At 38.4% G+C, this 27,068-nt stretch overlaps 1 protein-coding gene across 1 annotated transcript in view; it reads left to right on the top strand.

Annotated features, from left to right (window-relative positions):
• Nucleotides 1-251: 251 nt before the first annotated feature.
• The window catches only part of CHSY3 (chondroitin sulfate synthase 3), a 332,684-nt gene continuing 305,867 nt past the window's right edge, over nt 252-27,068 (top strand). The window contains exons 1-2 of the mRNA XM_082457854.1: nt 252-1,635; nt 5,119-5,402. Coding sequence (XP_082313980.1) covers nt 831-1,635; nt 5,119-5,402 — 1,089 coding nt within the window. The 5' untranslated portion in view covers nt 252-830. The remainder of the gene's footprint in view (nt 1,636-5,118; nt 5,403-27,068) is intronic.

The raw sequence follows: 27,068 nt of genomic DNA, 5'->3' as shown, positions 1-27,068 counted from the left end.
GGGCAGAATGGGGAAGGGTCACGCCGGGACGTAACCGGCTGTGGGCTGGGGGAGGCGAGCGGGAAGGGAGTTGCGGGCGCTCGTCGGGGGCTCTGGGACCCGAGCTCCGCTGATGAGGTCAGTGGAGCCGACGCGCTGGGAGGAGGGCGGCGGAGCCCCCGGACGCGGGTGTTGCGAGGCTGGCGGAGGGGCGGGACGGGACGGGAAATGGGACGGAGAACTAGGACCGGGGGAGGAGGAACGAGGGGGCGTCGGCGCTGGAAGCCGGAGGCGGCCCGACAGGGATCGTTTCCTTCCGGAGAGGAGGCCGGCTCTGGACCTAGGCGCGGGCGGGGGGCGGCCAAGGGCGGGTGACCGGGAAATACAGCGGCCCGCGCTCCCCGCGGCTGGTAGCCGTGGTGCTCGTGGCTCCTCCTCCGGGCCAGTCCGGAGCTCGGCGGCGGGGGGAGCGAGGGCGGGGGCTCGGGAAGGAGGGAGGAGGGAGGGACCAGGCGCGCCAGTGACAGGGTGGCAGCCTAGGAGCGGACGCCTTGCCGCCGCCGCCGCTCCGCCTCCTCCTGCAGCTCCTCTCGCTGCCGCCGCCGCCGCTGCTTGCCGCCGGGAAGTTTCACTCCCGACCCTCGCTCGGAGCGGGGAGCTCGGCCGGCAGCTGCAACGCGCCGCCGGCTAGGCGCCCGGAGCGCTCCGACCCGGAGGCGGCGTCAGAGCCTGTGCTGCGGGCGGCGGCCGGGGCTGGGGGCGTTGAGGCGGAGGAGGGGCGGGTGTGAAGCGGCAGACCCTTGCGCAGCGCCGCAGCCGCTCAGCCAGCGTCAGCGCCCGGGGCAGCCGCGATGGCCGTGCGCTCCCGCCGCCCGTGGATGAGCGTGGCATTGGGGCTGGTGCTGGGTTTCACTGCTGCGTCCTGGCTCATCGCCCCCAGAGTGGCCGAGCTGAGCGAGAGGAAGAGACGCGGTTCCAGCCTCTGCTCCTACTACGGCCGCTCGGCCGCTGGCGCCGGCGCACAGCAGCCGCTCCCCCAGCCTTATGCCCGGCAGTGGCCGGAGCAGTCGCCGCCCCCAGCGCGCCAGGAGTTCCAGGGGCCGCAGCTGCCTGAAGCAGCGCCGGGGGTAACCAGTTTTCGCAGCAGCCCCTGGCAGCAGCCACCTCCGCTGCAGCAGCAGCGGCGGCGAGGACGCGAGCCCGAAGGCGCGACGGGGCTCCCCGGAGCCCGTGTGGCCGAAGGGGAACCTGAGGAGGAGGATGGAGACGCGGCTGGGAAGCGGAGAGGCGGTCGGCCGGGGAGTAGCCACAACGGCAGTGGGGACGGGGGCGCCGCCGCCCGGAGCTCCCGACCCCGGGATTTCCTGTACGTGGGGGTGATGACCGCGCAGAAGTACCTGGGCAGCCGCGCGCTGGCAGTGCAACGGACCTGGGCGCGCTTTATCCCCGGCCGTGTGGAGTTCTTTTCCAGCCAGCAGCCCCCCAACGCTGGGCTTGGCCACCCCCCGCCACCCCTGCCTGTCATCGCGCTGCCTGGGGTGGACGACTCCTACCCTCCCCAGAAAAAGTCCTTCATGATGATCAAGTACATGCACGACCACTACCTGGACAAGTATGAGTGGTTCATGCGCGCCGACGACGATGTCTACATTAAAGGTGACCTCCCAGCCCCTGCTGTCCCGTCTCCCCGCCTCCCCGACTCCTTTCTCTGCAGCCAGCCCCAATCCCTGCCCAGCCCCTATCCCTGGCCAGCCCCTCTCTGCTTTTCTGCCAGCACGTGCTCCGGGCTCCTGCAGCCCCCATCCGGTCGCCCCCCCACACCCGTTCGCCTCCGCCCACCATTCCTAGTCCGCTCCTCCTCCTCTCCTGCGGTCTGGACCCTCCTCACACCTGCCCAGCTTTTTTCGCCTTCCTCACTCTTGCTGCTCTGGTTTCCACCCACCTCTTGCTACTACTCTTTATCACGTAGGAAGGCGAGGAAAGGGACCTCGGGGTTAAGCCTGAGGCTGTTCCCACTTTACACTGCTCTGAAAGCCCCAGGTGGTGGTAGTTTCCCTAATCGGTCCAGAGGGGCGTGTCCTCGGTGGAGAAAAGGAGGGTGGAGGATGCAGGCGAGAGCCAGTTTGGAGATCGGTGATCTTGATTATCCCTCTATCCTTTTGTTTTTACTGGATCAAGCTTAGTTTTGGAACTGGTGAGATTGAGGAATCATCTTCGCTGTCCCACACCCTTCTCTGTCCGTTTCCCTTCCTTCTGCACCACCCGCCGCTCAATGGGAGTCCTTGAGCATCCCAGCCGCTCCCGCGCACAGCTCCTTCCAGCCACCGCAGTGCAGCCTCAAGCAGTTCCTTACGCCCCCGGCAACAGCTCAGTAAAACCCTGAGGGGATGGCTGTATTGACAGGAATTGGTGGTGGGGGGAAAAGGGGACAGCGCCCGCGAATTATCCAGACCCTAGGAGCTCCAAGCTGTACTAGCACACACAAGGCTGGATCCTTTCCAGTCCATCTTGGTGGCTGCGGCGTTAAGCAGGGGCTGGGAAGCCCTTCCCGAAACCACGCGCAGCCCCAGCACGAGAAAACTTTGTCCGTTTTGAAAGAGGCGCGGTCCTTCGCCCTGCGTGTGAGTGGCTCTGGCCAGAAATTGCTAAACTGAGCAGAGGAATGTTCCTTAGAGCGGGAGGAAATCTTTACAGTCTTGCTCTTTGCGGAGAGGAACACAAGGGAAGTAGCTAGGTTGTATTGAAGGAGGGCTGTGTGTGTGTGTGTGTGTGTGTGTGTGTGTGTGTGTGTGTGTGTGTTTTGGCTGCCTTGGGTCTTCTTTGCTGTGCGGCCTTTCTCTAGTTGCGGCGAGCGGGGGCTACTCTTCATTGCGAGCGCAGGCTTCTCATTGCGGTGGCTTCTCTTGTTGCGGAGCCCGGGCTCTAGGCACGTGGGCTTCGGTAGTTGTAGCACTCTGGCTCAGCAGCTGTGACGCATGGGCCTAAGTTGCTCCACCGCATGTGGGATCCTCCACGACGGGGGGAGGGGGGGCTCGAACCCGTGTCTCCTGCATTGGCAGGCGGATTCCTAACCACTGAGCCACCATGGAAGCCCCTTCCTGTGTTTCTTTCCACATTTCCTAGCTTCTTGGTCAAAGGGGGGCAGCCCTTAATTAGTTTACACCACTCTAATTGTAGCCTCATTGCTTTCTCCTGATTCAGGTAGTATCTTTTACATACTCAAGGAAAAACAAACAAATAAGACCCCCCCCAAAAAAAACTGTCACATTTTGGCAAGGACTGAGTGTAGAGTTAATAACTAGAGATTTCTTGGGTTTGGGTTGAGAGGAGTGATAATCCTTAGAGATGGTTGGCAGAGAAAATATTAATAATTAGATATGAAAATAATGAATTGGATAAGTTGATACAAACATTTAAAAATTGCATTCCTGGAGATTGCAGTATCTTATAGGTAGATATAAGTTATGTAGATATCTATAATTGATAGATGCACTATCTTTTAGTCCCCATGTCTTCTGTGTGTCTTTAAAATCACAAAAGTTTCCTGTCAGAAGTTTGCCACACTTTGCAGACAATTTCCAAAATGCATTAACAGCATCCACTTCTGTCATATCTTTTAGTGCTTTGAAAGATTGTCCTTCAGAACATTGAAATGCCATATTCTTTCCATTTCTCTTAAGAGTGAAAGGCATTTGGGCTTCCCTGGTGGCGCAGTGGTTAAGAATCTGCCTGCCGATGCAAGGGACACAGGTTTGAGCCCTGGCCGGGGAAGATCCCACATGCCGCGGAGCAACTAAGCTCGTGCTCCACAACTACTGAGCCTGAGCTCTAGAGCCCGCGAGCCACAACTACTGAGCCCACGTGCCACAGCTACTGAAGCCTGCACGCCTACAGCCCACGCTCCACAACAAGAGAAGCCACTGCAATGAGAAGCCCGCGCACCGCAGCGAAGAGTAGCCCCCGCTCACCACAACTAGAGAAAGCCCGTGCGCAGCAACGAAGACCCAACACAGCCAAAAATGAATAAATAAATTTATTTATAAAAAAAAAAAAAAAGAATGAAAGGCATTTTGTATTAAGAACCCAATAATAGTCAGCTGAAACTCACTGAAATCCAAGGGGCATGGCATAGGATCAAGATAATGACTGCACGTGCTGTGCTTATCAAAAAAGATGGTAGAAATGCTGACTGGGAATGTAAAGAAGGTGACTGCTTATTCCAGTATATCGCTTGGTAGAGTACGAAATGCTTTGGAACTGTTTTAGCTACAGAGCTTTATTTTAAAATTGTTTTTCCTGATGAACTTACAAACTATAAACCAATTATATAAATTTTAACAAATGTTAATTTTTTCCTAAAAGGGTACTTTCCAAAGTTCCAAAGTGTTATATTTCAAGGCAAGTTTGATATTCTCTCTCTCTTTCTCTCTCTCTATATGTATGTGTGTGTATATACACACACATACATATATGTATACACACACCTTTTGGGTTGTATATGACTTGAGTTTAGTTACGGACAAAACAGTAAACTAAATCAATTATCAGGGTATCAGTAGTCTGCCAATCAGGGCTGAATATTAATATTATATTTCTGAGAATTTTATCACTACTTCATACATGCTAAGAAACCTGTCTTTATTCTCCTTGTCATTATTTCACCTTTAAAAAAAATCTGATGACTGTCATCAGACTTAACGTTTTTCATTGACTAGAAAGTTGATTAAATTTTATTATAATTTAACAAGAACTGAATGTAGAGTTAATAACTAGAGATTTCTTGGGTTTGGGTTGAGAGGAGTGAAATCCTTAGAGATGGTTGGCAGAGGAAATATTGATAATTAGATATGAAAATAATGAATTGGGTAATTTCATACAAACATTTAAAAAAGAGGGCATTCCTGGTGAATGCAATTTCTTATAGGTGGATAGATAGGTATATGTGATGAAAATTTTATTATAATTTAGAAATTAGTATTTTTAAAATAATGGAATATTCAAAGAGGTTTTTCTTCTTTTCAATTGTATAAGACTTGTGGGGAGTTTATGCACAATATTGGAAGTTCTTTCGCTTGCTTGGTGTGTTATAAATGATTATGAAATTAGGAAAAGGAGTGATTGTTGTCTTTCTCTTTGTAGGTGATAAGTTGGAAGAGTTTCTTAGATCACTAAATAGCAGCAAGCCCCTCTACCTGGGTCAGACTGGCCTGGGGAATATTGAAGAACTTGGAAAGCTGGGGCTAGAGCCTGGGGAGAACTTCTGCATGGGAGGACCTGGAATGATCTTCAGTCGCGAGGTTCTCAGGAGGATGGTGCCACATATTGGTGAATGCCTCAGAGAAATGTACACAACTCACGAGGACGTGGAAGTAGGAAGATGTGTTCGACGTTTTGGTGGTACTCAGTGTGTCTGGTCTTATGAGGTAAGACTTAAGCTGTGATGAAAATGTTCTCATATTACAGGTGGGTGACAATTTACAGTCTGGGGCAGTGATTCTGTTTATTCTCTCTGTATCTTTGTATTTGCTTGAAAATGATAGCAACAGCCAGTGATGGACACAAGGGCGATTGTGGGAGATGCCTTTCTTATCAGAGCTGAGGCCTGTCCCAGGCTTTCTTATTAGCGCGACCCGTAACTTTAAGCAGCAGCTTATGTATATAGTCACATCTCTGGAAGATGCTACTTCCGCTTTATTTGCTTTATTGGTGTTTATATACATGTGTATCCGTTTCCTGTCTCTAACAAGAGGATTAATTCTGTTCTCTTGGGCTGTAGTTTTTCGCATTTCATCCTTTGTTTGTTGTTATTTTGGTTAGGTACGTAATCGCATCTCTTTGTTTTCAAATAGTTAAACTCTGTAGTTTCTTGGAAGATTCTTATGTGAAAATTTAAGATACATTTTTAAAGCATAGGAAAAATTAACTCATAATATTATATCACTTATAATAGACTTATTCACAAAACTTTAAAAGGCATGATTATGTGGAAAAACAGAAGTTCTGAAGATGTTAAGTAACTGCTTAATATTATGACTGGTTCTCTAAAATTTTGTTTTATGTCTGCCCTCATTCCATTTTCTCAACCGCACCCATTATTTAAATAATCTGAGTTATGAACTGTTGTTTTATTGTAGTAATTCATTTTACGAAATAATCTGAGGTTTTTTTCCTTCAGAAATTGGTTTTGAAATGAAAAGCAATTGCGTTTAAAACAGTTTTCCTGAAAGTTAATCTTAGTAAAAGTTACTTAACACTTAAATAATGCATTGCAGTTTTCACTACAGTTTGGTTTTCAAGTGGTTGGAGTTAAATGTATTTTAGCTACCCTGCATACCTTTGTAGATTATAACTTAACTCATTTACTTACCTTTTCAAATTTGTCATGCTTTCTCAGTATCGAAGAAACATTTTATGAAAACATGTTCCCTGTGAAGTCATTATACCTCAAAATTACACAGTCCCATTCATTTTTCTTTTAGAAGTGTAATCCCACTTTCCTTAATTTAGCTTTCTTTTTTATGCATCATGATATTTACACTATGGGGAAGTATTTCTTATATTTATTGCAGAAAGTAAGTATTAATAGTAACTAGTTACTTGGAATATGTACTATGCAAATTTAAAATTATTACATACCTTATTCCTTTTATTGATAGAAACTAATTTTCTTTTATAAAACCACTTACGTATACCTTTATAATAAAAATGTAGATAAGCACATTATAGTTTAAAAATAGGTAATTTAATAAACTCAATGAAAAAGATTTGTCTCTCCATTTAATATAAAACTAATTGGAAGGCAAAAAAATACTTTTTATGGAAAACACAGTCAGTTGATTTTTGTTTACATGAAAATATTATTTTTCAGACATTGTCTCTGTATGGATGAGTAAAAAAATCATATTTTAAATAAAGATGGAAAATTATTATATTTTATCTGATGCTTTATTGCCTTAACATCACATAGAAAGTTTTAACAAACCTTTTATGTCCCTCCATTCAAGTTTTCATTGATTCTGCTGTGAAGGTACAGTCCTCACATAGCAGCCTGCCCATTCCTGATCCAAGACAGTAAAATATGCTCAGGTGACCTACATGCTCAAGAATTGATTTAATATTTTATTTATAATATAGGCATTTGTTCTGGTTAAAGGGGAGTTAATCGTAGATATCTGCACCCTCTCTGTTAGAATAAGTGGAATCTTAGATCTTTTCATTAATTGACATAAAAGAAGAGACAAACAAAGGGAACTCCAAGTCTTGTAGGATATAACTTTATGGTCACCATATTTACATTAACTTTTGGCAATACATTTGAATTTTAGACTGACAGTTGCCCATCGCTAACTTCAGAATCTGTATGAAAAAAATAATTTCTACATTTTTTCCTAGCATTAGAAAATGTTATCTTCTAAAGGAATACTGTTTCAGAATGTTGACTTTATATTTTGCTAAGCAATTACATAGAATTTACTTTATTTTGGAATTTCAATCTTTAAAGGAGCTATTTAAACAACATTTATTTTAAAGGTGGCATTGATTTAATCCTAACCCTGACCCTAACCCTAACCCTGAGTCTTATTTAAAGGAATAATGGAAAATTTCTTTACCAAGGAATATATTAAATAGTATCTGTTAATAAATTTAGTAAAGATAAGTATACAATTAAATTATATCTAAGCATTTTAACATTAGGGTGTGTTCTACATTTTCTGGACACTGAGTAGGTAGATTGGGGCACAGCCAAACTAGGGCTTTCCAGGTCGGGTTTTAGGTTACTTGAAATGTCCAACTATGCTACTGTTCACATTATATGGAAAAATTAATCTATTCCACTCTGGGTTGGCATTCACATAAAGGTGAGATTTCACATCTGGTCATAGAATAAACTATGAAACCCATCAGTAATTTTGTTTCCATATTTCTTTTATAAGAACCATCTACAACAGAATTTTCTTAAAATTTTGAATTTTCTTTGCTAAACTTTCCATAGCTTTTAGGATTTTGTTTGACTTTTCCTCCTAATGAAAGTTCTTGCAGAGTTAACAGCGCTGTTACAGAAACATGTTCACAATTTTTGAGTTTGAATAAATGAAGCATCATGATGGAATGTTATCTTTTAAAAATGCTAAACAGGCTTGCAGATCTTGTAGGAAGAGAATTGGACAAAAATATTACAATTATAGATTGTATAGCGTGTAGCTATTCTTGACTGTGAATTACATTATTTGAAAATCTAGGAATCTTCTAGTATTCTTTACTGCTGAATTAAAGTCTACTTTCCCTGTTTATATATACAGTTAAGCATAATATTGGCAAGAGGGAGGAGAGGGAAGGAGGGTGAGAGAGACAGAGAGATGGAGAGACAGAGAGACAGAGAGAGGTATAAACTTGAATTTGGGTTTGAGTCACCAGTCTACCACTCATTAGTTTCATTGTCTTTTTAAAATTACTTCTCTGAGCCTTGTTTAATTCAATTGAAAGCAGAGATTGTAATGGTGTCTGCCTCATAGATTTTGTAGAAGATTAAGTGAAATGGTGAAATGATCCATGTAAAGTTCTGCATAGTATTTGGCACGTAGTAAATTGTCAATAGGAGTTAGCTATTATTGTCATAATGCTGAATAGATCATGTATGATATTATATATAACATGGATTCATCAGTTTTATTCATTTACTGATTATTATTAATGAGTGATTCATCTATATCAAAAAGTCAGATGAAATAAAATTTTTTCCAATGAAGAATACAAGTGTAAGGTTTTTTTGGCAAAGAACAAGAAACGAGTATGTTTCAGTATTTTAGAACTCTGAGGAATCCAGTATTGGTAAAACAGAAAACATGGATGACTTTCAGACATGCACTACAAATATTTGCTTCAGTCTTTGAGTATCATATTAAATAACTGATCTTGAGACTGTGGAAAATATTATTTAACAAGTGATTATTTAATATATGTATTGAAGGAATCTCAGATCAGACTATCTACATTAAAAAAAAATACTGTATGGATTTCTAGATTAGCCCCCTTTTCTGAGTTTCATTGGAATTTTCGGTAGAAAAGGAAGTCAGTAGTATCTCATTCTGCAGTCAATTCATAGGACCACCCTGGAACTTGTCTCTCAAGGCAGCTGGAACCCCCTCCTGATGTTTCCCAGGTGTTTCAGGAAGTGATATATATCAATAGCTTCCGTTCTTCCTCACGATAAGGTCCTGGTGGTCTGGGAAAATATGTCTTGCTTGTTGGCCCCTTGCTCTGTTTCTTCCTCTGTCATCTCTATCTACTTTTCCTTTCTTCTGTCATTAACGATCAATAAAATACATTACAAATGCATTTTGATATGCATTATTTCTCATCATGTTCTCAGTAAATTAAATGCTCATGACAGGCCAACCTTGATATTCCAAGACATGACACATAGGGCCCAGGAATGGCTTGACTTCTTCTGAATAAAGAGGGCTTTGGTTGCTGATGGGTCTCAGACAGACTGGTTCTCTCTGTACCTGAGACCATTGGAGAGTCAGAATTGAGATTCTTCCTTCCCCACCTAGAGGTAGAAACATCTAGTTTTCAAGGACATATGGCAGATGTTCATAATCAACAGACTTCATGGGTTGCTGTTATACTCATTTATATCTCAATTGTATAAGTATAGATGACTAACTGAAGCATGATCATGAAAAATTATTCTATGCTTTACACTCTGTGAGTGTTAGAATTTATTGGCACCTACAGTTGGCTAAGTTCACATTTTTGGTTGAGCTCTATCTTGGCTACTGCTTTTCTAGTTATCTGAGCTACAATCTGGCAGCTTGGGAGGCTGCATATGGCTCTTAAATGTTGTTTGGCACGTGGGGTGTTTTAAGGTTTTCTTGATTTTGTTTTTTGATGCCATTAGCAGAGGCAGGCAGTCTTGAGTCCCTTCATGACCTATTGTTGTGCACCAGCCTCTCCTTGCACGTTTAATTTAACTGCCTGGACCAGGTAGGCATAAGAGTGTTGATATTTTGAGTCAGATAATCCACGTGTTGCAAATTTCATTAAAAGATTCTCTAGGAAATGAAGTAATTTTCTAGTGAGAATGAGATGTGTATTTTAAATAGTTTACAGAGAATTAATTTTTTCAAAGTTGGCTGTTTACAGTTGTAAATCGTATAATGCAGTTACACTTTCTTTGTTATAGGTATTTTTAGTAAATTACTAGACTAGTGAGGAGTAGAAAGTTCTCACTGTTGAAAAATTATTTGTTTCATTTTCATTCACACAATTCATTTTCATTCTGTGTCTTAGCAGAATTGGAAGTTCCTTTTCTTTGGTTTTTGTTTTAATAAGATCACTTACATTAAAGCCTTAAAATAATTTCAATGATTCTTCTTCTCCCTGTGAGGGAGTTTTGCATTTCATCCACCTAAGAGTCATTTTCAGAATAGTGTGTATTTATCTTTTTAATGTTAGCAGTTAAAAGGAGCCAAAAAATATGTATCTTTATTTTGTCTAATTAAATGTTGTTTCAAAGAAAACAGAGTTCCATGTTGATGGAAATATTTCTCTGTGGTTTAAAAAATCATTTCTTATGACTAAACAGATTTTTAATAGATTTCTTAAAGAGTTAATTTCACACCAGAATGTCTTATGTCTAATCTTGGCCCCCTAAAGGCTATAAACACCCTAGAAAATTCCATTATTTCACAAAAGGATATATTCTGGAAGTGTTTCCCTGGGCTTGTAATACCAGAGAACTATACCATAAAAAAATGTAGCTACATATAAATTCTTTGTAACATAACCATTAAGGTTAAAATATCTGTCCCATTCTTATAGAGCTGTTACACATCCTTCTTAGCTTCTTTCTGTTACTTATGAGCTTCCCTTTTCTGTAATGCTAATTTTACTGTATCATGAACATGGTTTATGCCCCTAAAGTATATTAATATCTGTGGAAAAAGTATAAGTCTGGGATTTTTACCTAAAATTCAGTCTTTCAAAAATTCAGTCTTTTCTTGGTTCTAATTCAGTCATATTTAGTTTTTAACTTAACTAAGAGCAGTGAGCTTCTCACACCTACTCTTCCCACCCCCATTCCACTTGTCAGATGAAATCATCCCGCATTGATTTTATGAAATCTCTTTTCTGCCACACTGCTTCCTTCATTGTACAAAATAAAATTGCATTGTGAGTTGAAGGACAAACTTGGTACAGTTTCTCCATGTTTTGTAGTCTTAGCTAGTCTGTTTTCATTGTTAACTAATGCCTTACCACCTGAATTCTGACAATGTGTGTTTTCCAACAGTTGTGAAAAATGCAAAGTTTGGAAGATGCTTCCATGCAATTTGAAATGAGTTCCATGATAACATAAACACTCATATTAGTTAAAAACTTTGAATACTCTTCCTCCTTAATTGATCAAAAATATTCTAATTTCCTGAAAAAATTCCAAGTCAGTTTTCTACTTCCACTTCCTTTGTCTTGGTTTCCAAAAAGCTATGTGAGAAACATTCATTTCAATCTCTTTTCTAGCTAGTGAATTAATGAATTAGTGCTCAACATACAAAAAAATGTAATCTATCATATAACTATACTGCATTTTACTTTGACTATAGCATGTTACTTCTTTTGCACGAAATATATTAAAAGTAACTTTTAATAAGGTGTTTAAGCTAAACATAAACTTCATTAAAATAAAATCAGTGTCTTGAATCATATGAGTCATTATTTGATATTATTGAGCAATAGGAAAACATGTAAACTGAAAAATTGAGGGGTTGCAGTTCCTCAGAATTCTCATGCTCTTTTCATTTACTGTCCTATTAAACAATACTCTAGTTAAGGCTTAACCACAAATAAATCAGTTTGAGTCATGACATACATTTAATGTTAGCCTGTCTTGCAAAGGTGTTGGACATTTATAGTACAAAAAGCATGTTACAAGTTTCTAAATTAACTGAATCAAAATAATATATTTATTTTAAAAATTCAGCCGGCGTTGTTTTGGGAACTAACGAATGAAATGGATTTCTTAATTTTCTGAGATTTTAAAATCTTCACTCACCATTTATAATTTTGAAAGCTGTGTCCCTCATTCTTCACAGTCAGTGGTAGCTGAACTCTTCATTATCCCTTTCTGTTTCATTCATTTTTATTGTAGAGCTATTTATTTATAGAGTAGATGGTTTAAAGAAATATACAGATTAATAAAAGTAACATACAATAAAATAAAATTAAAATGTGAAGAAATAAGGGAAAAAGGAAGACATATAGAAAAATAAGAAAAAAAAAAGGAAAAATACATGTTGAGTTCCTTTTTTCCTGGCATTAAAGAGAACCCTAGCTTGACTTGATACTAAGACCTGGGAGAAATCTTCCCCATGGAGCAGACAGGGGTTCTGAGGGATCACATACTCAGCACCACTTCTTTGATAAGTAGAATAGCATGATTTGCTTGGCTGTTTCTAATAAATTCCCTCAATATAAACCAAAACTGTAATGCAGAAGGGCAATTCTTCAGGAGGAATTCTACTTGGAGACAGTGCAATTATGGTCAGGTACACCATTGTTTGATAACTTCCGTGATTGTATTTTAAAATTCAGAATACTTTTCAGAGAGCCATCTATGGGTATTACTTCTCAGGCAAATGTTTTATATTAGGTTGGCCAACAGGAAATTTGAATTATGCATATTCTCTGGTGAAAACCCAGAGTGTAGCCATTGTGTCCTTGATTAAGGGAAGATCTGTGGTTGTGCTTTGCTCGGCAAGAGGAAGGTAGAGACACCAGCTACAAATGGAGAAATCAAACCAGATCATGGACCAGATGGTGACCCCACCTGAGGAGCCCTGAGTCAGGCCCAAGAGAATTCCTAACAACTCAGCCTTGAGTTATCAGTGTGGTTACCTAGCTTTTGAGCTAATTATTAGAAGTGTCTTTATTTCATAAATTTAATAATTATACTTATTATATGTTATATAAATAATTATATATTTATTACATTTACTATATAATTTAATTTTAATGTAAATTTTGCATGCACAGATTAAAATATTTAAAGATCAACATTTTAATGATGAAACAATGTTTTAATAATCTAATAGTCTATTATACAAAAATAAATTTTAAATGAAATAAGGTCATTTAATATTCATGATGAGTATCTTAAAATGTGAAAAAAAATATAGGGTGAAAATAAATTGAAGTATTCTGCTTTAGAATTCAGTCATCTCACATCTTAAAAGCCAGGTGATTTCATTTGCTCAAATACATTTATTGAGCACGTCCTATCAACAGTGGACACACAGACCTTCCTTTTCCTCATGGAGCCCCCAGGGAGGAGAACTCAGGCTTCTAACCAATCTCTGCTTTCACATCTGATACAGAGTTGGGTTTCCCATCTCTGTCATCCTTCTCAATCTTTTTCCTTCTAAGTCATGAAAGCTCCAGCTGGGTCCAACATTGGTACCTGTCTTGGAACTAGGATCAAATGATTCTTATTTTAATTTTCTTAAGTGAGCATCTTCCTCTCGTTTGTATTACTGTCACCTGAAGAGGAGAAAACCAAAGACGTGTTTAGTAATTTTATGGAATATTAATATATTTTGTGCCTGTTATATAGCACAGATCACCAGGATTTTGTTTTTTAATTAAGTCTGGAACTATACTACCTGGCTTCAAATCCCAGCTCTGCCATTCACGAGCTGAATGGCCTTAGTCAAGTTACTTAACTTCTCAGTGCCTTAGTTTCCTCATCTGTCGAATGGATATAACAACAGTACTTACCTCACAACACTGTTGTGAAGATTAAATGAGTTAATGTATATAGCAGCACTCAGAATAATACCCGGCAGTGTTAAGCATTCTGTAACTGTTAGTTATTTTTGCAGAAGCAGAATGGCATAAAATAGTGCCAACTTTACAGAGCCATTGCTAGGAATAAAAAGGTCAATGTATTAGAAGCCCTTAGAATAATGCTTGACATGTACTAATTCCTATATAACTGTTAACTGTTATTAATATTTTCCAATTTACAATGTTCATATTCTTTTTTTCCTCTCATGGGAAAGAAATAATGTTGACTGGAAAGCATTTATTGCAACTGCCTTCTGAAAACTGGGCTTTGCTGTAGTAGGGAGGGTGCTGGTTCAGTGGTTCCTGCCCTGACTGTGCAATGGAGTCCCCTGGGGGACTTTGAAAAAATTCTGATGATGGAACCCATCCCTGACTCATTATATCAGAGTCTTTTACAGGTGAGGCTTGTAGCATGGGTAGTGTTAAAAACTTCCCAGGTGATTCTAATGTGGCTCTAGGGTTTAGACCTTTGTATAAATTATTTTTTATTAATTTTCTGTTTTCAAATATCCAGTCCATTCTTAACTATTCCATAAATGTTATATTTTCCTTTTGGGAAAAATTATAGGAAAGGAATCAGCACTTCTGCATTTCTTTCTATGTCTATTACTCATCTGTTCCAAAGAGTTAGTCACTGGATTTAAAGACAATGAATATAAAGCCATCACTCACAGTTGTATGTTTCCTCATGGTCTGATTTTCATGGTTCATATATCACTTTTTTGTTTTAGAAAAATACAAGATTGATTTTAAAACATTTTTAGAAAAAAATACATTGTTTATTCATGCAAGGCTTAAGGTGTTAACTGATGGTTTTATTTATTACATTTGAATAACTATATAGTAATAGAGCTCTTAAAATATATGGGGAATGTTTTCATTGACTTGTTTGCTTTAACAATGACTTTTTGAATTGGAGCTCAAAAGGAAAACAGGTATCAGTGATCCATTTCATTGAGTACAGAAACCAAAACTTACTTAAAAACTTAAATGAATAACTTTGATTTCAGCCAGTTATTCTCAAATATTTCCTTGTCCACTGCTATAGCTGACTGCTATAATGGAGGGAAGTATAAGATACACAGGAATGTGAGGGAAGAAATTTCCAAGGAGAACAGGAAAATGCAGTGCTTCCTCCAAACTAGAAGTAATGCACAGGGACATTGCCAGGTGAGTGGGGATACGTGGGAAGGCAAAGGTGGAAGAATAGCATGATAGCAAATAGTGTGTTTGATTCAAGCATATCTGGTGGCAGGAGACATGAGGCTCAAAAGCTGCTGGTAGACCTTGATTGTGAAAGGCCCTGTATGTCATCCTCAAAGGTTTAGAGTATACCTTGTAGATCAGTGATTCTTAGAATTAGTGGGGGTGATGTAATTGGTTTAGATCCACTTATTATGGAGCCCATGAATAGTATGTTAAAGACCTTTCTGGGTGATTCTAATGAGCAGTCAGAGTGAAAAATCTGTTCCATATTGGGGAGCTTTGAAGAATTCTTCATAGGTAACCATGATCAGATCACTCTTTAGTGGCTGGAGCACGGAAGGATGGATTGGATGCTCTTGTGCCTAGGGATAGTGACACAAGACAGTTAGGAGGCTATTGCCCCAGACCAAGTGAGAGATGAGTCTTGATCAAAGAGTCAAAGTGGAAGTGGAGGTGAGGAGAAGGAATTGAGAGGTAGTGAGGAGAGAGAATTGACCAAAATAGGTGATTGGTGAGATGTAAGGGTGGAATGGGGGAAAGTTTAAGGTGACTCCTAGGTTTTGGACTCAGGTGATAGTATTATAATGTTCCTAGCAATAGGGAATAATGGAAGAAGAGTAGTTTTTGGTGATTGGTGTATTTGAGGCATGGGCAGAGAAGAAATGACTTCTATTTTGGGTACATTGAGTCTCACTCATCATTCATTTATTCAGCAAATACTTACTGAGCACCTGATACTCCAGGCACTTTTCTAGGCGCAGGAGTTATAGCAGTCAAAAAGAAAGAACAAATAGACAAAAGTCCTTGCATTATTTTCTAGAGGGGAAAGACAGTCAATAAGCAGGGGAGGGGCTAAGGGATGCAGGATGATGGGTGTGCAGTTTTAAATAGGATTGTTTGGTGGGCCTCACTGAGAAGATGATATTTGAGCCAAGCAGATATCTGAGGGAGAAGCCTTCCAGTCAAAAACAGTAGGTGGACAAGTCCCCAGGAAAATGTATTTGGCAGGTCAAGAACTAGCCAGAAGGCAAGAGAAACTAGAGTTGAGAAGGTGCTGGGAGAGTAGTAAAATGTGAGATCAGAGAGGAAAAGGGGTGAGAGATGATGGGTCAGGTATCATATATGGCTTTGTAGCCCTTTGTAAATACTTGAAAAGTGAGGCCCACATAGCTTGAACAACTTTCCCAGATTATATAGGCAGGAGTATTGCTCTCTTGTATTATCAGACTGCATGTTGATTATATACATACCAATTATGTGTATTATATCATATTTAGTATAAATGTATGTCTGTATACATAAAACATTTCTTAATGTATGAGCTTGTGAAGACATTTAATGGGGAGTCAAGGGGTGCTTTATTACTAACAGGCCAGTAAGTGGATAATGAGCATAAAGCATCATAAATGTTAAGTTATGAATTTGGACTTCTATTTACTGTGTGATTTACCAGATCTTTTATGCAATATTTTATGTCATTGTGTAGATTTTTGCAATAAGACTGGAAAACAAATTTTGGGTCATTAAAGCATATAGCATGGAACTTTATCGTATAGTATTATTTGGCAGTGGATCAAGTTCTTTTCCTTGAAAATTTAGTTGACAATTTTAGATAGCAGTTTATTGCATATTTACATGACATCATTTGTTATACCTGGAGGTTATTCTTTTTTTTTTTTTTTAAAGGAAGGTTTTTTACTTTATTTATTTATTTATTTATTTATTTATTTATGGCTGTGTTGGGTCTTCGTTTCTGTGCGAGGGCTTTCTCCAGTTGTGGCAAGCGGGGGCCACTCTTCATCGCGGTGCGCGGGCCTCTCACTATCGCGGCCTCTCTTGTTGCGGAGCACAGGCTCCAGATGCGCAGGCTCAGTAATTGTGGCTCACTGGCCCAGTTGCTCCGCGGCATGTGGGATCCTCCCAGACCGGGGCTGGAACCCGTGTCCCCTGCATTGGCAGGCAGATTCTCAACCATTGCACCACCAGGGAAGCCCCTGGAGGTTGTTCTTATAGAATTATTTTATAACACTTCTGTCTGAAATGGCTTTAGATCAATGTTCCACATCTCTTAGGATACGTCTTCCTTTGTCAAACTGGAGTTTCAGATTTATGAACATATAATTCTGTTCTGTGTCTTAATTAATTGCACTGTAGGTGCTTCTGCTACAAGTTGATTTATAGCAGGATAATTTTAGATTAATTACATAGCATATAAATCCATCATCCCCATATAATTGCTTACATTAAAATACATGTGTTTACCTTATGGTTGTTTAAAATTCTGCATTTCTTGTATTTAACCTGTATCTTGTCTTGGTTTCCCTTTTTTAAATTAAATATTCTTAAAGATTTACGAAGTTGTGGTCAAATTACAGAAAGAATATCTCCTAACTTTGGAAAGTCTGTATAGAGACCCACCACAGTCAAATAATCTTTGTTAATCAGTATTTGTTCTTCTGACAATGTATTTTATAGTAGTGCTTGTGAATGTTTATTTTCATTGGTTGTAAGTGTGTAACTGATGATTACTTTTGCTAGTATACACATTTGTTACACATGCATTACCTTATTTATATATTCAATCGAGTAAATTGTACATATAGATTGTCTAACAATCAATTGTAAAAATAATTTCAAGTCCATTATAATTGATTTGTTTTTTCATTTAAAGAGCATTTAACAGTATACCATAAATTAATTTTTTGAAACCTAAACAATATAATGAATGGCATTGTGTTAATTGAAACACATAATCATTATAATATAATTATGATAGTTCTATAATAAAACAAAATTCTTGAATCAGACCCTATAAATGTAGGCATTTTCAATGAGGTCCTGTGAGTCCATAATTTAAATAAATTTTATTTTTCCATCCTTTTTTCTACCTAACTTCTAATTTTCTTAATCTTAACTGAATTTTAATTTTCTGTCCTTTATTTCCCTAATATTTCTTTGTTTTCTAGAGTTCATAGTGTTCAGATGGTATTATCAGATTTCATTCCACCTCAGTCCATTTTTAGATTGATTCCTTAGCTTACAAAATACAACCACAATGACCTAATATTCTGGACACATTATGAAGCTTCACTACACTTTTCTTGTAAAACTAAATTGCTAGATTAAGAGAGAAAATATGACATCTTATTTCCGTTTTGACACTTTTAACAAAGTGTCACATGAAGTAGGTTTTGTGTTCATAGATGCGAATAGAAACCTAGCAAACACTCTCAAAATAGTCAAGGCTTAAAAAACTTAAATCTCATTTGAATTAGACCGAAGTTCCATTTTGTCAAATACATCATTTTGAAGAATTGCTTGAAACAGTTGATAATGAGTGTAATTGACTTTACCAAATTTGACAAGACAGTTGTAAAATGTGTCTGAAAATACTGGAAGATCTGTTCCATTGCTTTCCAGGTGTTATTGTATAGCAGATATCAGTTTTGTGTAAAGTCTGTAAGTAATAATACTGACAATTCCTGCTTATGTAAAACATTTGTGCTTTTATTTTTTAAAGAGCCCCTGCTTTCATCTTATTCTTTGTCCAAAGGTAGATTTGTGATTGAAAACACAATGTGAAAAAAATATTTTTGGGGATTTGAGTGATGAATTCCTTTTTTGGTTTTCTGTTTCACCATTCTAGTTTTAAATTTCAGTTTATATGCATGTGTTGATGGGAAATAAGCACAGCCATCCTCCACAATTCCTGGGTAAGATGAATCAAGAGTGACATTAGTGGCATAGGATTCTTATGGCCAATTTATATATACTTATAGTCACAGATTTTAGAGTATTAGAAAATTGTGAATACCTTTTTTGTTAGCATATTTGCCATGTTATTTTTTTTCTGTAGAATAGAACTACTAATATGGCTTGGCCAAATTAATCTAGATCTGGATTGAATAGATTTTCTCTTATTTTAAAAATTGGTTGGTAGTGCTGGCATCATTTTATACAGCTGTTTTGATCAGATTTTTTCTTAATGCTATACTCACTATTGAAGTAAATTTGGATGTGTCTCTGGATCATTTTAATAGTTAAGGTATATAGCTTGTGGAGAAAATGGAAGCCAAAACAAGAACTTATCGTAGTGTAAAAAGCAGTGTAGACAACCTGATCAAATGCTTATCTGAAGCCTGGTGTGGTTTTATTAATTTCTACTCCATCTCGTTATGAATAAATATGCTAGGAAATGTCTGAAATGTTTAGTATTTTATGATGTTTATGATAAATAATCTAAGCTTTTAAACTTCTCTGGGTATATAATATAATCAAATTAAGCATCAAATTGATTTATATTTATATATAGCTGTAAAAATAAACAATTGATCATTAGTTACGTAGCAAGCACTGTACTGGGTTGTAAGGGAGAATGAGTGAGATGAAATTTCCTTTGTCTTATGCTAGAAGTGGACAACAGGCTCAGAGCAGTTTAGTAACTTGCCCAAGGTCACATAGCTAGAGAGCTGTCAGAGTTTAGCTTCAAACTCTGGTTTATTTGATTCCAAAGACCGTGTTTTTTTTGAAATGTTACATTCACCTTTTCTGCCTGAGGATTCAAAGAATGACATTTCATTTTTATTTTAAATCTGTGATGTCAGATTGGAATTGACAAGTTCAAATATATTCAATATAAGGAAATTGGAAAGAAAAGAGGTAGGCTACAAAGGTCAGACAGTAAAGACCCAGAATGGAGAGGTGCTGCTTTAGTTTTAGCATTCTCTCCACTAGACGGGCTTACCTGTTAGTGATAGAGTCTCTTAATCTTTCTGGAAGAGATCTGTGAAGAGTAAATTAAACGGACCAAAATTGTTAGAGTTCTTCCAGTCCTTAGCATTTATGTTTACAAGAAAAATATCTAACATTAAAGTTGTCGTTTTCAATAGAAACAGAATATCGTATATTTTACTCTACCTCAGGGCAAGATTAAAAATGTAGGCTGTCAGTTTTATCTGAATTGTTTTCTAGGTGTACTATTTAGAAACGAAGTACACATGGATGTATATATCACACTAGAATTTCAGTTATTGGGGTATATTCTGAGAGCTCATTTTATCTTAAGAATATTTCTTGTTCTGATAATTAGTTTATGTTAGAATGAAGATTTCTCATTTACTTCTCAGAAAAACACACACATAGAGGTAATTTCTCAAAATTAGTGAAATACATTTTTTCAAAAAGAGCTAAAACTTTGTAGAAACGCTTACTGTTTCAGAGATTTTTAATGTGAGTGTTTCATAGTTATTAGTTTCTAGGAGTGACTTTTACATGGACTTACATTGTTAATAAAATCCTCCTGAAAATCCCTACAGGTAAATGGGGTTATTACCATACTTATTAGAATTATCACAGTAAGTGGGCTTGCGCTGAGTGCCAGCCATATGCTTAGTTGTAGACAGAATATGAAAATAAAGATGGTGCTTCAGATAACAGCTTTAGAAAGCTACAGCTCCTTCTTGAGTTTAAACAAAATGTAAAGTTATACAGTAGAAATATCAGGATATTAGATCATATCAGAATGAGTGTATCTGAAGCACTTACCAAGTATAAGACTCCATGTATTGTTCTTCCCATGAAGAGTTTAGAGTGTAGTGGGAAAAGAAAGAGCGAAATGAGAATGTTAATAGTGTGGAAGTGAGCATGGAATTGATGAGTTGTATGTAGACAAGCACTGTAGATGTTTAAAAGGAGCATCGTTTGGGGCTATAAAGTCTAGGCAGGAAGGCTTCATGGAGAAGTTGACCTTAACTTTAAAGAGTAGGTAGGTCAGTTCTCCAGGCATAGGGAAGGGTTGAGCCAAGATGGGCTGTGCATTATACCCTGAGGGCATGGTGTGGGCAGGCTGGCCTCCCCTAGGTCAAAGCTGTAGAAGAGGGGGTCACAGCACAAAAGAAGGAAACAGAGATTTTGACTGTGTCGGTGTCTACCTAAGAGCCGAACTGTTGCCAGAAAGACACAGACAAGAGATGACAGATGGACCCTGAAAAGTATGAATGACCGTCCTCTTTTACCGCTGGGTATAGAGGATCTCTTCTGGCCTCTCAATTAGAGTAAAGTCTTGGAATTCTGGAAACCCTTATGCCACTAGGTTAACTTAATGTACTCTGAAAACAGCTTTATTCAAATTCCTGTGCAATGTGCCTCAGTCTTTCCAATCCAGTTCATTTTGAAATGCCTCTATCTGAGCCTCCATGATATTATTAAAACCTACCTATAATGCTATTTTTAGGCTCATATATCATGCTAACTGAAAAAAAAATTTGTTTTTCATTTTGACTAATCCACTGAAAACAGCTTCTGATTGTGCAGCTTTGCAAATAATTTAAAACATGTAGGGGCTTCCCTGGTGGCGCAGTCGTTGAGAATCTGCCTGCCAATGCAGGGGACACGGGTTCGAGCCCTGGTCTGGGAGGATCCCACATGCCGCGGAGCAACTAGGCCCGTGAGCCACAATTACTGAGCCTGCGCGTCTGGAGCCTGTACTCCGCAACAAGAGAGGCCGCGATAATGAGAGGCCCGCGCACCGCGATGAAGAGTGGCCCCCGCTTGCCGCAACTAGAGAAAGCCCTCGCACAGAAACGAAGACCCAACACAGCCATAAATAAATAAATAAATTAAATAAAACAAAAACAAAAAACAAACATGTATATTTGTGAGGAGTATATCTAGCCTGAAATTGTGGCTATATTCTTATTTATTAATGTTCTACAACTATTTGTGGGCAAACTGACTTCTTAGTCTTGCTTTGTGGGTATCAACTGATTGGCAGGGCTGATTTCTTCCTGCATAGCTGTAAATGAGGCCTTTTAAAAAAAGATACTCGTTAATTGTTGTCTCAAATTTTAATTAAGGAAATCATTAAGTGCTTAATAAATTGTACCTGGGCTCTTAATATTTTTAGTTTTTAAAATTATTTTCTACTAACCTTTCTCTAAGGAAACACTTACCAGTTTAATGCTATAAATATTGGAGTAGATGTGTAAAAGCTGTTTTACAAGTTATCGTGTCAGATAAGAATGTGTTTAACTAAAGAAGACAGAAAACTTGGCCACAGTGGCTTTTGTTTGTCTGTTTCCCAGAATGTGTAGGTGAGTCAGCCCTGACTGAGTAGATACTGAATGATGCATCATGGTCCCCTGCTTTTCCTCTCTTTTTGGTCTGCTTTTCCTTAGAGTGTTGAATCTGTTCTCATGCATATAGATTTCAAGCATTTTAAAGAAACTAATCCTAGTTCCAGGTAGGAAGGGGGGAAGACTTTCTACTGACGTGAGTTTAGTCCTTTTTTCAAGGATGGAAGTCTTCCCCATAGATCTCTGCCTACATATCCCTGGTTCGAATTATGTCATATAGCCATCTATGACTGCAGGAGAGGTGGGTAAATTGAGTACATCCAGCTTCCATAGCCAGAAGAAAGAAAAGGAGAAGGAGCTTGGGAATAGGTGTTAATGAATCTAACCCTATATTAGGGTTCTCCAGGGAAACAGAACCAATAGGATATATGTCTGTCTATCTACCTATCTATTCATCTCTCTGGAGAGAGAGAGAGAGAGAGAGAGAGAGAGATTTTAAGGAATGTGGAGGCCAATAAGTCCAAAATCTACAGGGAGCACTGGCAGGCTGGAAATTCTGGAAGGGGTTGATGTTGCAGCTCAAATCTGAAAGCAGTCTGGAGGCAGGATTCCTTTCTCTTTGGCTCTTTGGGGGACCTCATTCTTGTCTCTGAGAGCCTTCAACTGATTGGATGAGGCCCACCCACACTGTGAAGGGTAATTTGCTTTACTCAGAGTTTACTGATTTAAATGTTAATCACATCTAAAAAAATACCTTCATAACAATATTATAGACTGTTGTTTGACCAAACAGCTGGGCATCATAGCCTAGCCAAGTTGACACATAAAATTAACCATCATATCTACATAATTTACTAAGATTTGATAATATCCAATGGTTTAGAACCTTTGCAACTCAAGTCCTGCCTCAGCTTCAGTGGGTTGACATCTTTCGTGTTGTAGTTTGTGTACATGAAATGCAATAGTTTTTCTGTGTATTCCAGGAAATTCTATGCTAATTCTGAAATGGATTTAAAAGACTAATATTAATTTAAAGAGGAATCTTAAAAAAAGATTTATAGAGATTTCTTAGGCTCTTACGTAGTTCTAAGGTGGTAAATGACATATCATTTTAAACAGTAAGATTACTTTTACCTAAATGACCAGAGAATGTTAGGAGGGATAGTAGAATGTTGACTGGCTTGGAAATGAGGAGACCTAGGTATTTATATTATCTCTGACATTAATTACTTTATCACCTTGCCTTTCTGAGTCACCTATAAAAGAGGACTAATAATAGATTTTGTACCTTTCCTATTGGATTGTGACAGTTACATGAGATAATGGATCTAAAAGTGCTTTATGAACTATAGAGTGATAAAAATATATAAAGAGACACTAAAATATAAAGATAAATGTCTCATAACAACCTCCTCTGTGATTGGAGGATGACATGGCTTATGGGCTGTCAAATGAAGGTTAGGGCTGAATGCAGAGTCAGAAATGATCTGGTCCAAACTGATAGACTAAGCTCCAGCCTAGAGGACCTCAAAGGAACATCCATTCCATGACATTTGATTCTGTGGAAAGCAATAGGAGGCCATTCCCTGGCAGAATGAGGAATGTTTTGAAATTAACATCAGGATGTTGGACTTGGTAGCATGACAGCTGTTTCAATCCATGCTTCTTCAAATCTCTTCTTCGGAAATGCACAACAATTATTCAACTAATGCTAGAAAAATATAATTTAAGAAATATTTCATTTTAATAACAAAATTCTACAGCTAAATATTTAAAAAAAAACTAAATAGAGAAGGGAGTAACAGAAGAGTTTACCTAATGTTGTCTTTAATAAGAACAGCCTTTAGTCTTGAGTGATGTTACTTAAGTTAATTTTTCTTGTATGTAGAATAACTAGGCACAACTAAAAGTCATTGACGATTTCTTAATTCGGTGAGCCATCATTTCAAGCATATCAAAATCAAGTAAACTTCCAAAAATAGGTGATAATAAATCTACCCATGGAATGGGATTTCTATAACTCTAACTACATTTATCATTAATCTCTGACTTCTTTCATATAATTTTAAATGTCTTTGGGAGAATGATTTTGAATGTGTTTGTATATGATATCAACTTATTTATGAGACTTAGAATGTGTACCTAGCAGTTTAATTCCTCTAAAAATATTGATTTTGAAACTCTTAAACAGTAGCTTTTAACACGTTTTCTTGATGTTCATATGAAATGGACACTTAAAATATCAAGGTTGGTTTCAAGTTTTCAGTGTTGGTTATTTGTAGTATATCCATTGTCCTGGTAATTTCACTTTCAGCCAGTTATCCTAAGGAAAGCAAAGATGACTTTAGACTTGCGAGTGATATTTAATGTGTGAGACAACATAAGGGATAGAGAGAATGGTTAAACTACTGTGCACCCTATGACAATTATAGACAGCCATCAAAAATGATTTTCTATGTTCACTATCCATGAAACTGTAAAATACTTATGACATAATTCTATGTGAAAAGAATGGGCTAAAAATGGAGGATAAATCATTACCTCAATTCAACACATAAATTATATACTGCAGTATAATTAGGACTTTAGGGACAATACATTGCACTCTGTTATTCCTCATAAGGATATATTAATATGTAAAATACTGTGGATACTCTGCTTAATGAAATTCAGAGTGCTTCTTCATGTGGGGAAATGAAAAAACAAGCAAACATGGTGGGTTTATTGCTAGGTAATGGGCATATAGTCAATATAAACGAATTTATTTGAATTTAATACAATAGGCACTATCATACGTTATTCAGTAATGAAGCTCCATGATTACAATAGTCTTTTAGGAAGATAACTGAAGCGCAGTATATGGAAAATTCTAGAGGAGTAACTGGATTTGAAAAGGTGGATAAGAAGCTTTTGTTTGTCATCCAGAATGAGCTGTTCACTTCGAGTGTGAGAAAAGGCTCAGTGCTGGTTCTTGGAAACATAAAATTAAACTTAGATATTTTACCTTTTTTTCAAAAAAATAATACTGACATCTTTTTATTTCCAATAAAGGTCTGATATAAATAAGAGCTGAGAGAAGAGAAGCGATGGGAAAACAGGTTGCTTTAAGAGGCTTAGCTTTGACAACTGGAAAGAGCTTCGCTGTTAACAACCTACTCGGGAACATAATTGTACAAACTTAGGATCATGTAGTTTTAAAGGTGGTGCTTAGAAATACAGAGAGAAATTCTTACTCATAATAAGAATTAGACCCTCACATTACATGAATCATACTGGGCTGGGCTATAAAAAGAAGACAAACTACTAAAAAGAGCTGTCTTAATTACTGTGCTAAGAAGTACATTTCTAGTAAAGATAAAATTTCCTTAGTTGCAGCATGTTTTTTTCCTGTGCAGTTACTTCTTTTTTTATTGTGAGAAAATTTTAATGTAAATATTCATTTTTCTGAGGTAGACTTTCTAAAATATTTTGAGCAGTCCCTTTAATGTTTACGTAATCTGTTTCTGATCACAGCCATGAAAGATGTTGTCTTATTATGTGTTATTTTTCCTCCTTGTATTCACGTATCTATGTGATATATGAGGTAAGAAAATCAAAGAAGATTTTTGTTTATTTTTGGCAATCTGTATCTTTATTCTGTGTCCCTAAATTAGACTCATTGCATAGCCTTACCTCAGAGCACTCATATTTTGTGCCAAATAAATAAGGACAGACATTACTCTTGAGGCCACTCTGTCATTCATCCAATTAAAAGGTTGGTTCTTAACAACCTATCATTTGGACAAAATATTCATTTGACACAGTTTGCATTTTCAGAGTTCATTCATGCGCAACGTTGATAACAAATAGCTGCATAAGGGAAATTCTCCACAAGCAGAATTGCTTGAATAAAAAGGAAGAATAGAGGGAAAAGAAAACCTAAAATTATTTGGCTTAGAAATGAGATGGGGATACTCTTTGATTGATTGATTGATTTTTTTACTAAATTCTGAGTTGATCACGTGGAAATATTGCATTTTTAAATTAAATGTTATAACACAACATTTGCAGCTCTCAAATTCTAAACTGAAGTGGCCACATTCAGGTACTGACTTACATAGCTCATAAATCACTGGCTGCTGTTTAGACAGTATTCATCTGCAAACTTGGTGCAGGAAAGTGTCCTGTTCAATACTTTTTAAAAGCAGGTTGCTGCAAAGAAGTTTCTGACTACACAGATCTGGGAATAGGAGACAACTTCTTATTTGTTGATTCAGAAGACAATTTTTGGGAAAACAGTAACTTGAAGGTTTAAAAAAATCAGGATTTCAAAGCTCTAGTAAAGTACTATTAATTAAAAAATAATCTATATTCAAAAAAAGATAATCTATATCCATATTCTTTTTAACCATCAATTAAATAATACATATGTCCTTATGTAAAATTTTGGGAAAACTTGATCAACTTTATAAAATTCTTTAAAGGATAAAAAGATATAACAATTATAAATCAAACCCACATTTGGAGGAAATGATTGACTTTTGGTTCTACATACCATACAAAAGGTCAAGCACTTTTTTTTTTTTTTTTAATTTATTTATTTTGGGCTGTGTTGGGTCTTCGTTTCTGTGTGAGGGCTTTCTCCAGGTGCGGCGAGCGGGGGCCACTCTTCATCGCGGTGCGCGGGCCTCTCACTATCGCGGCCTCTCTTGTTGCAGAGCACAGGCTCCAGACACGCAGGCTCAGTAGTTGTGGCTCACGGGCTTAGTTACTCCGCAGCATGTGGGATCTTCCCAGACCAGGGGTTGAACCCGTGTCCCCTGCATTGGTAGGCAGATTCCCAACCACTGCGCCACCAGGGAAGCCCTGGTCAAGCACTTTTGCATGGCATATCAGTTGGGATTCTTGGTTGAAGGCAGAAGTACCACCTCTGGATAGTTTATACAGAAGCGGCCTTATTAAAGGACTTCGGGCATTGCAGAAAATTCT

This window comes from Balaenoptera physalus (assembly GCF_965194825.1).
Source record: "Balaenoptera physalus genome assembly, chromosome: 3".
Lineage (NCBI taxonomy): Eukaryota > Metazoa > Chordata > Mammalia > Artiodactyla > Balaenopteridae > Balaenoptera > Balaenoptera physalus.
This window is presented reverse-complemented; position numbering and strand designations above follow the sequence as displayed.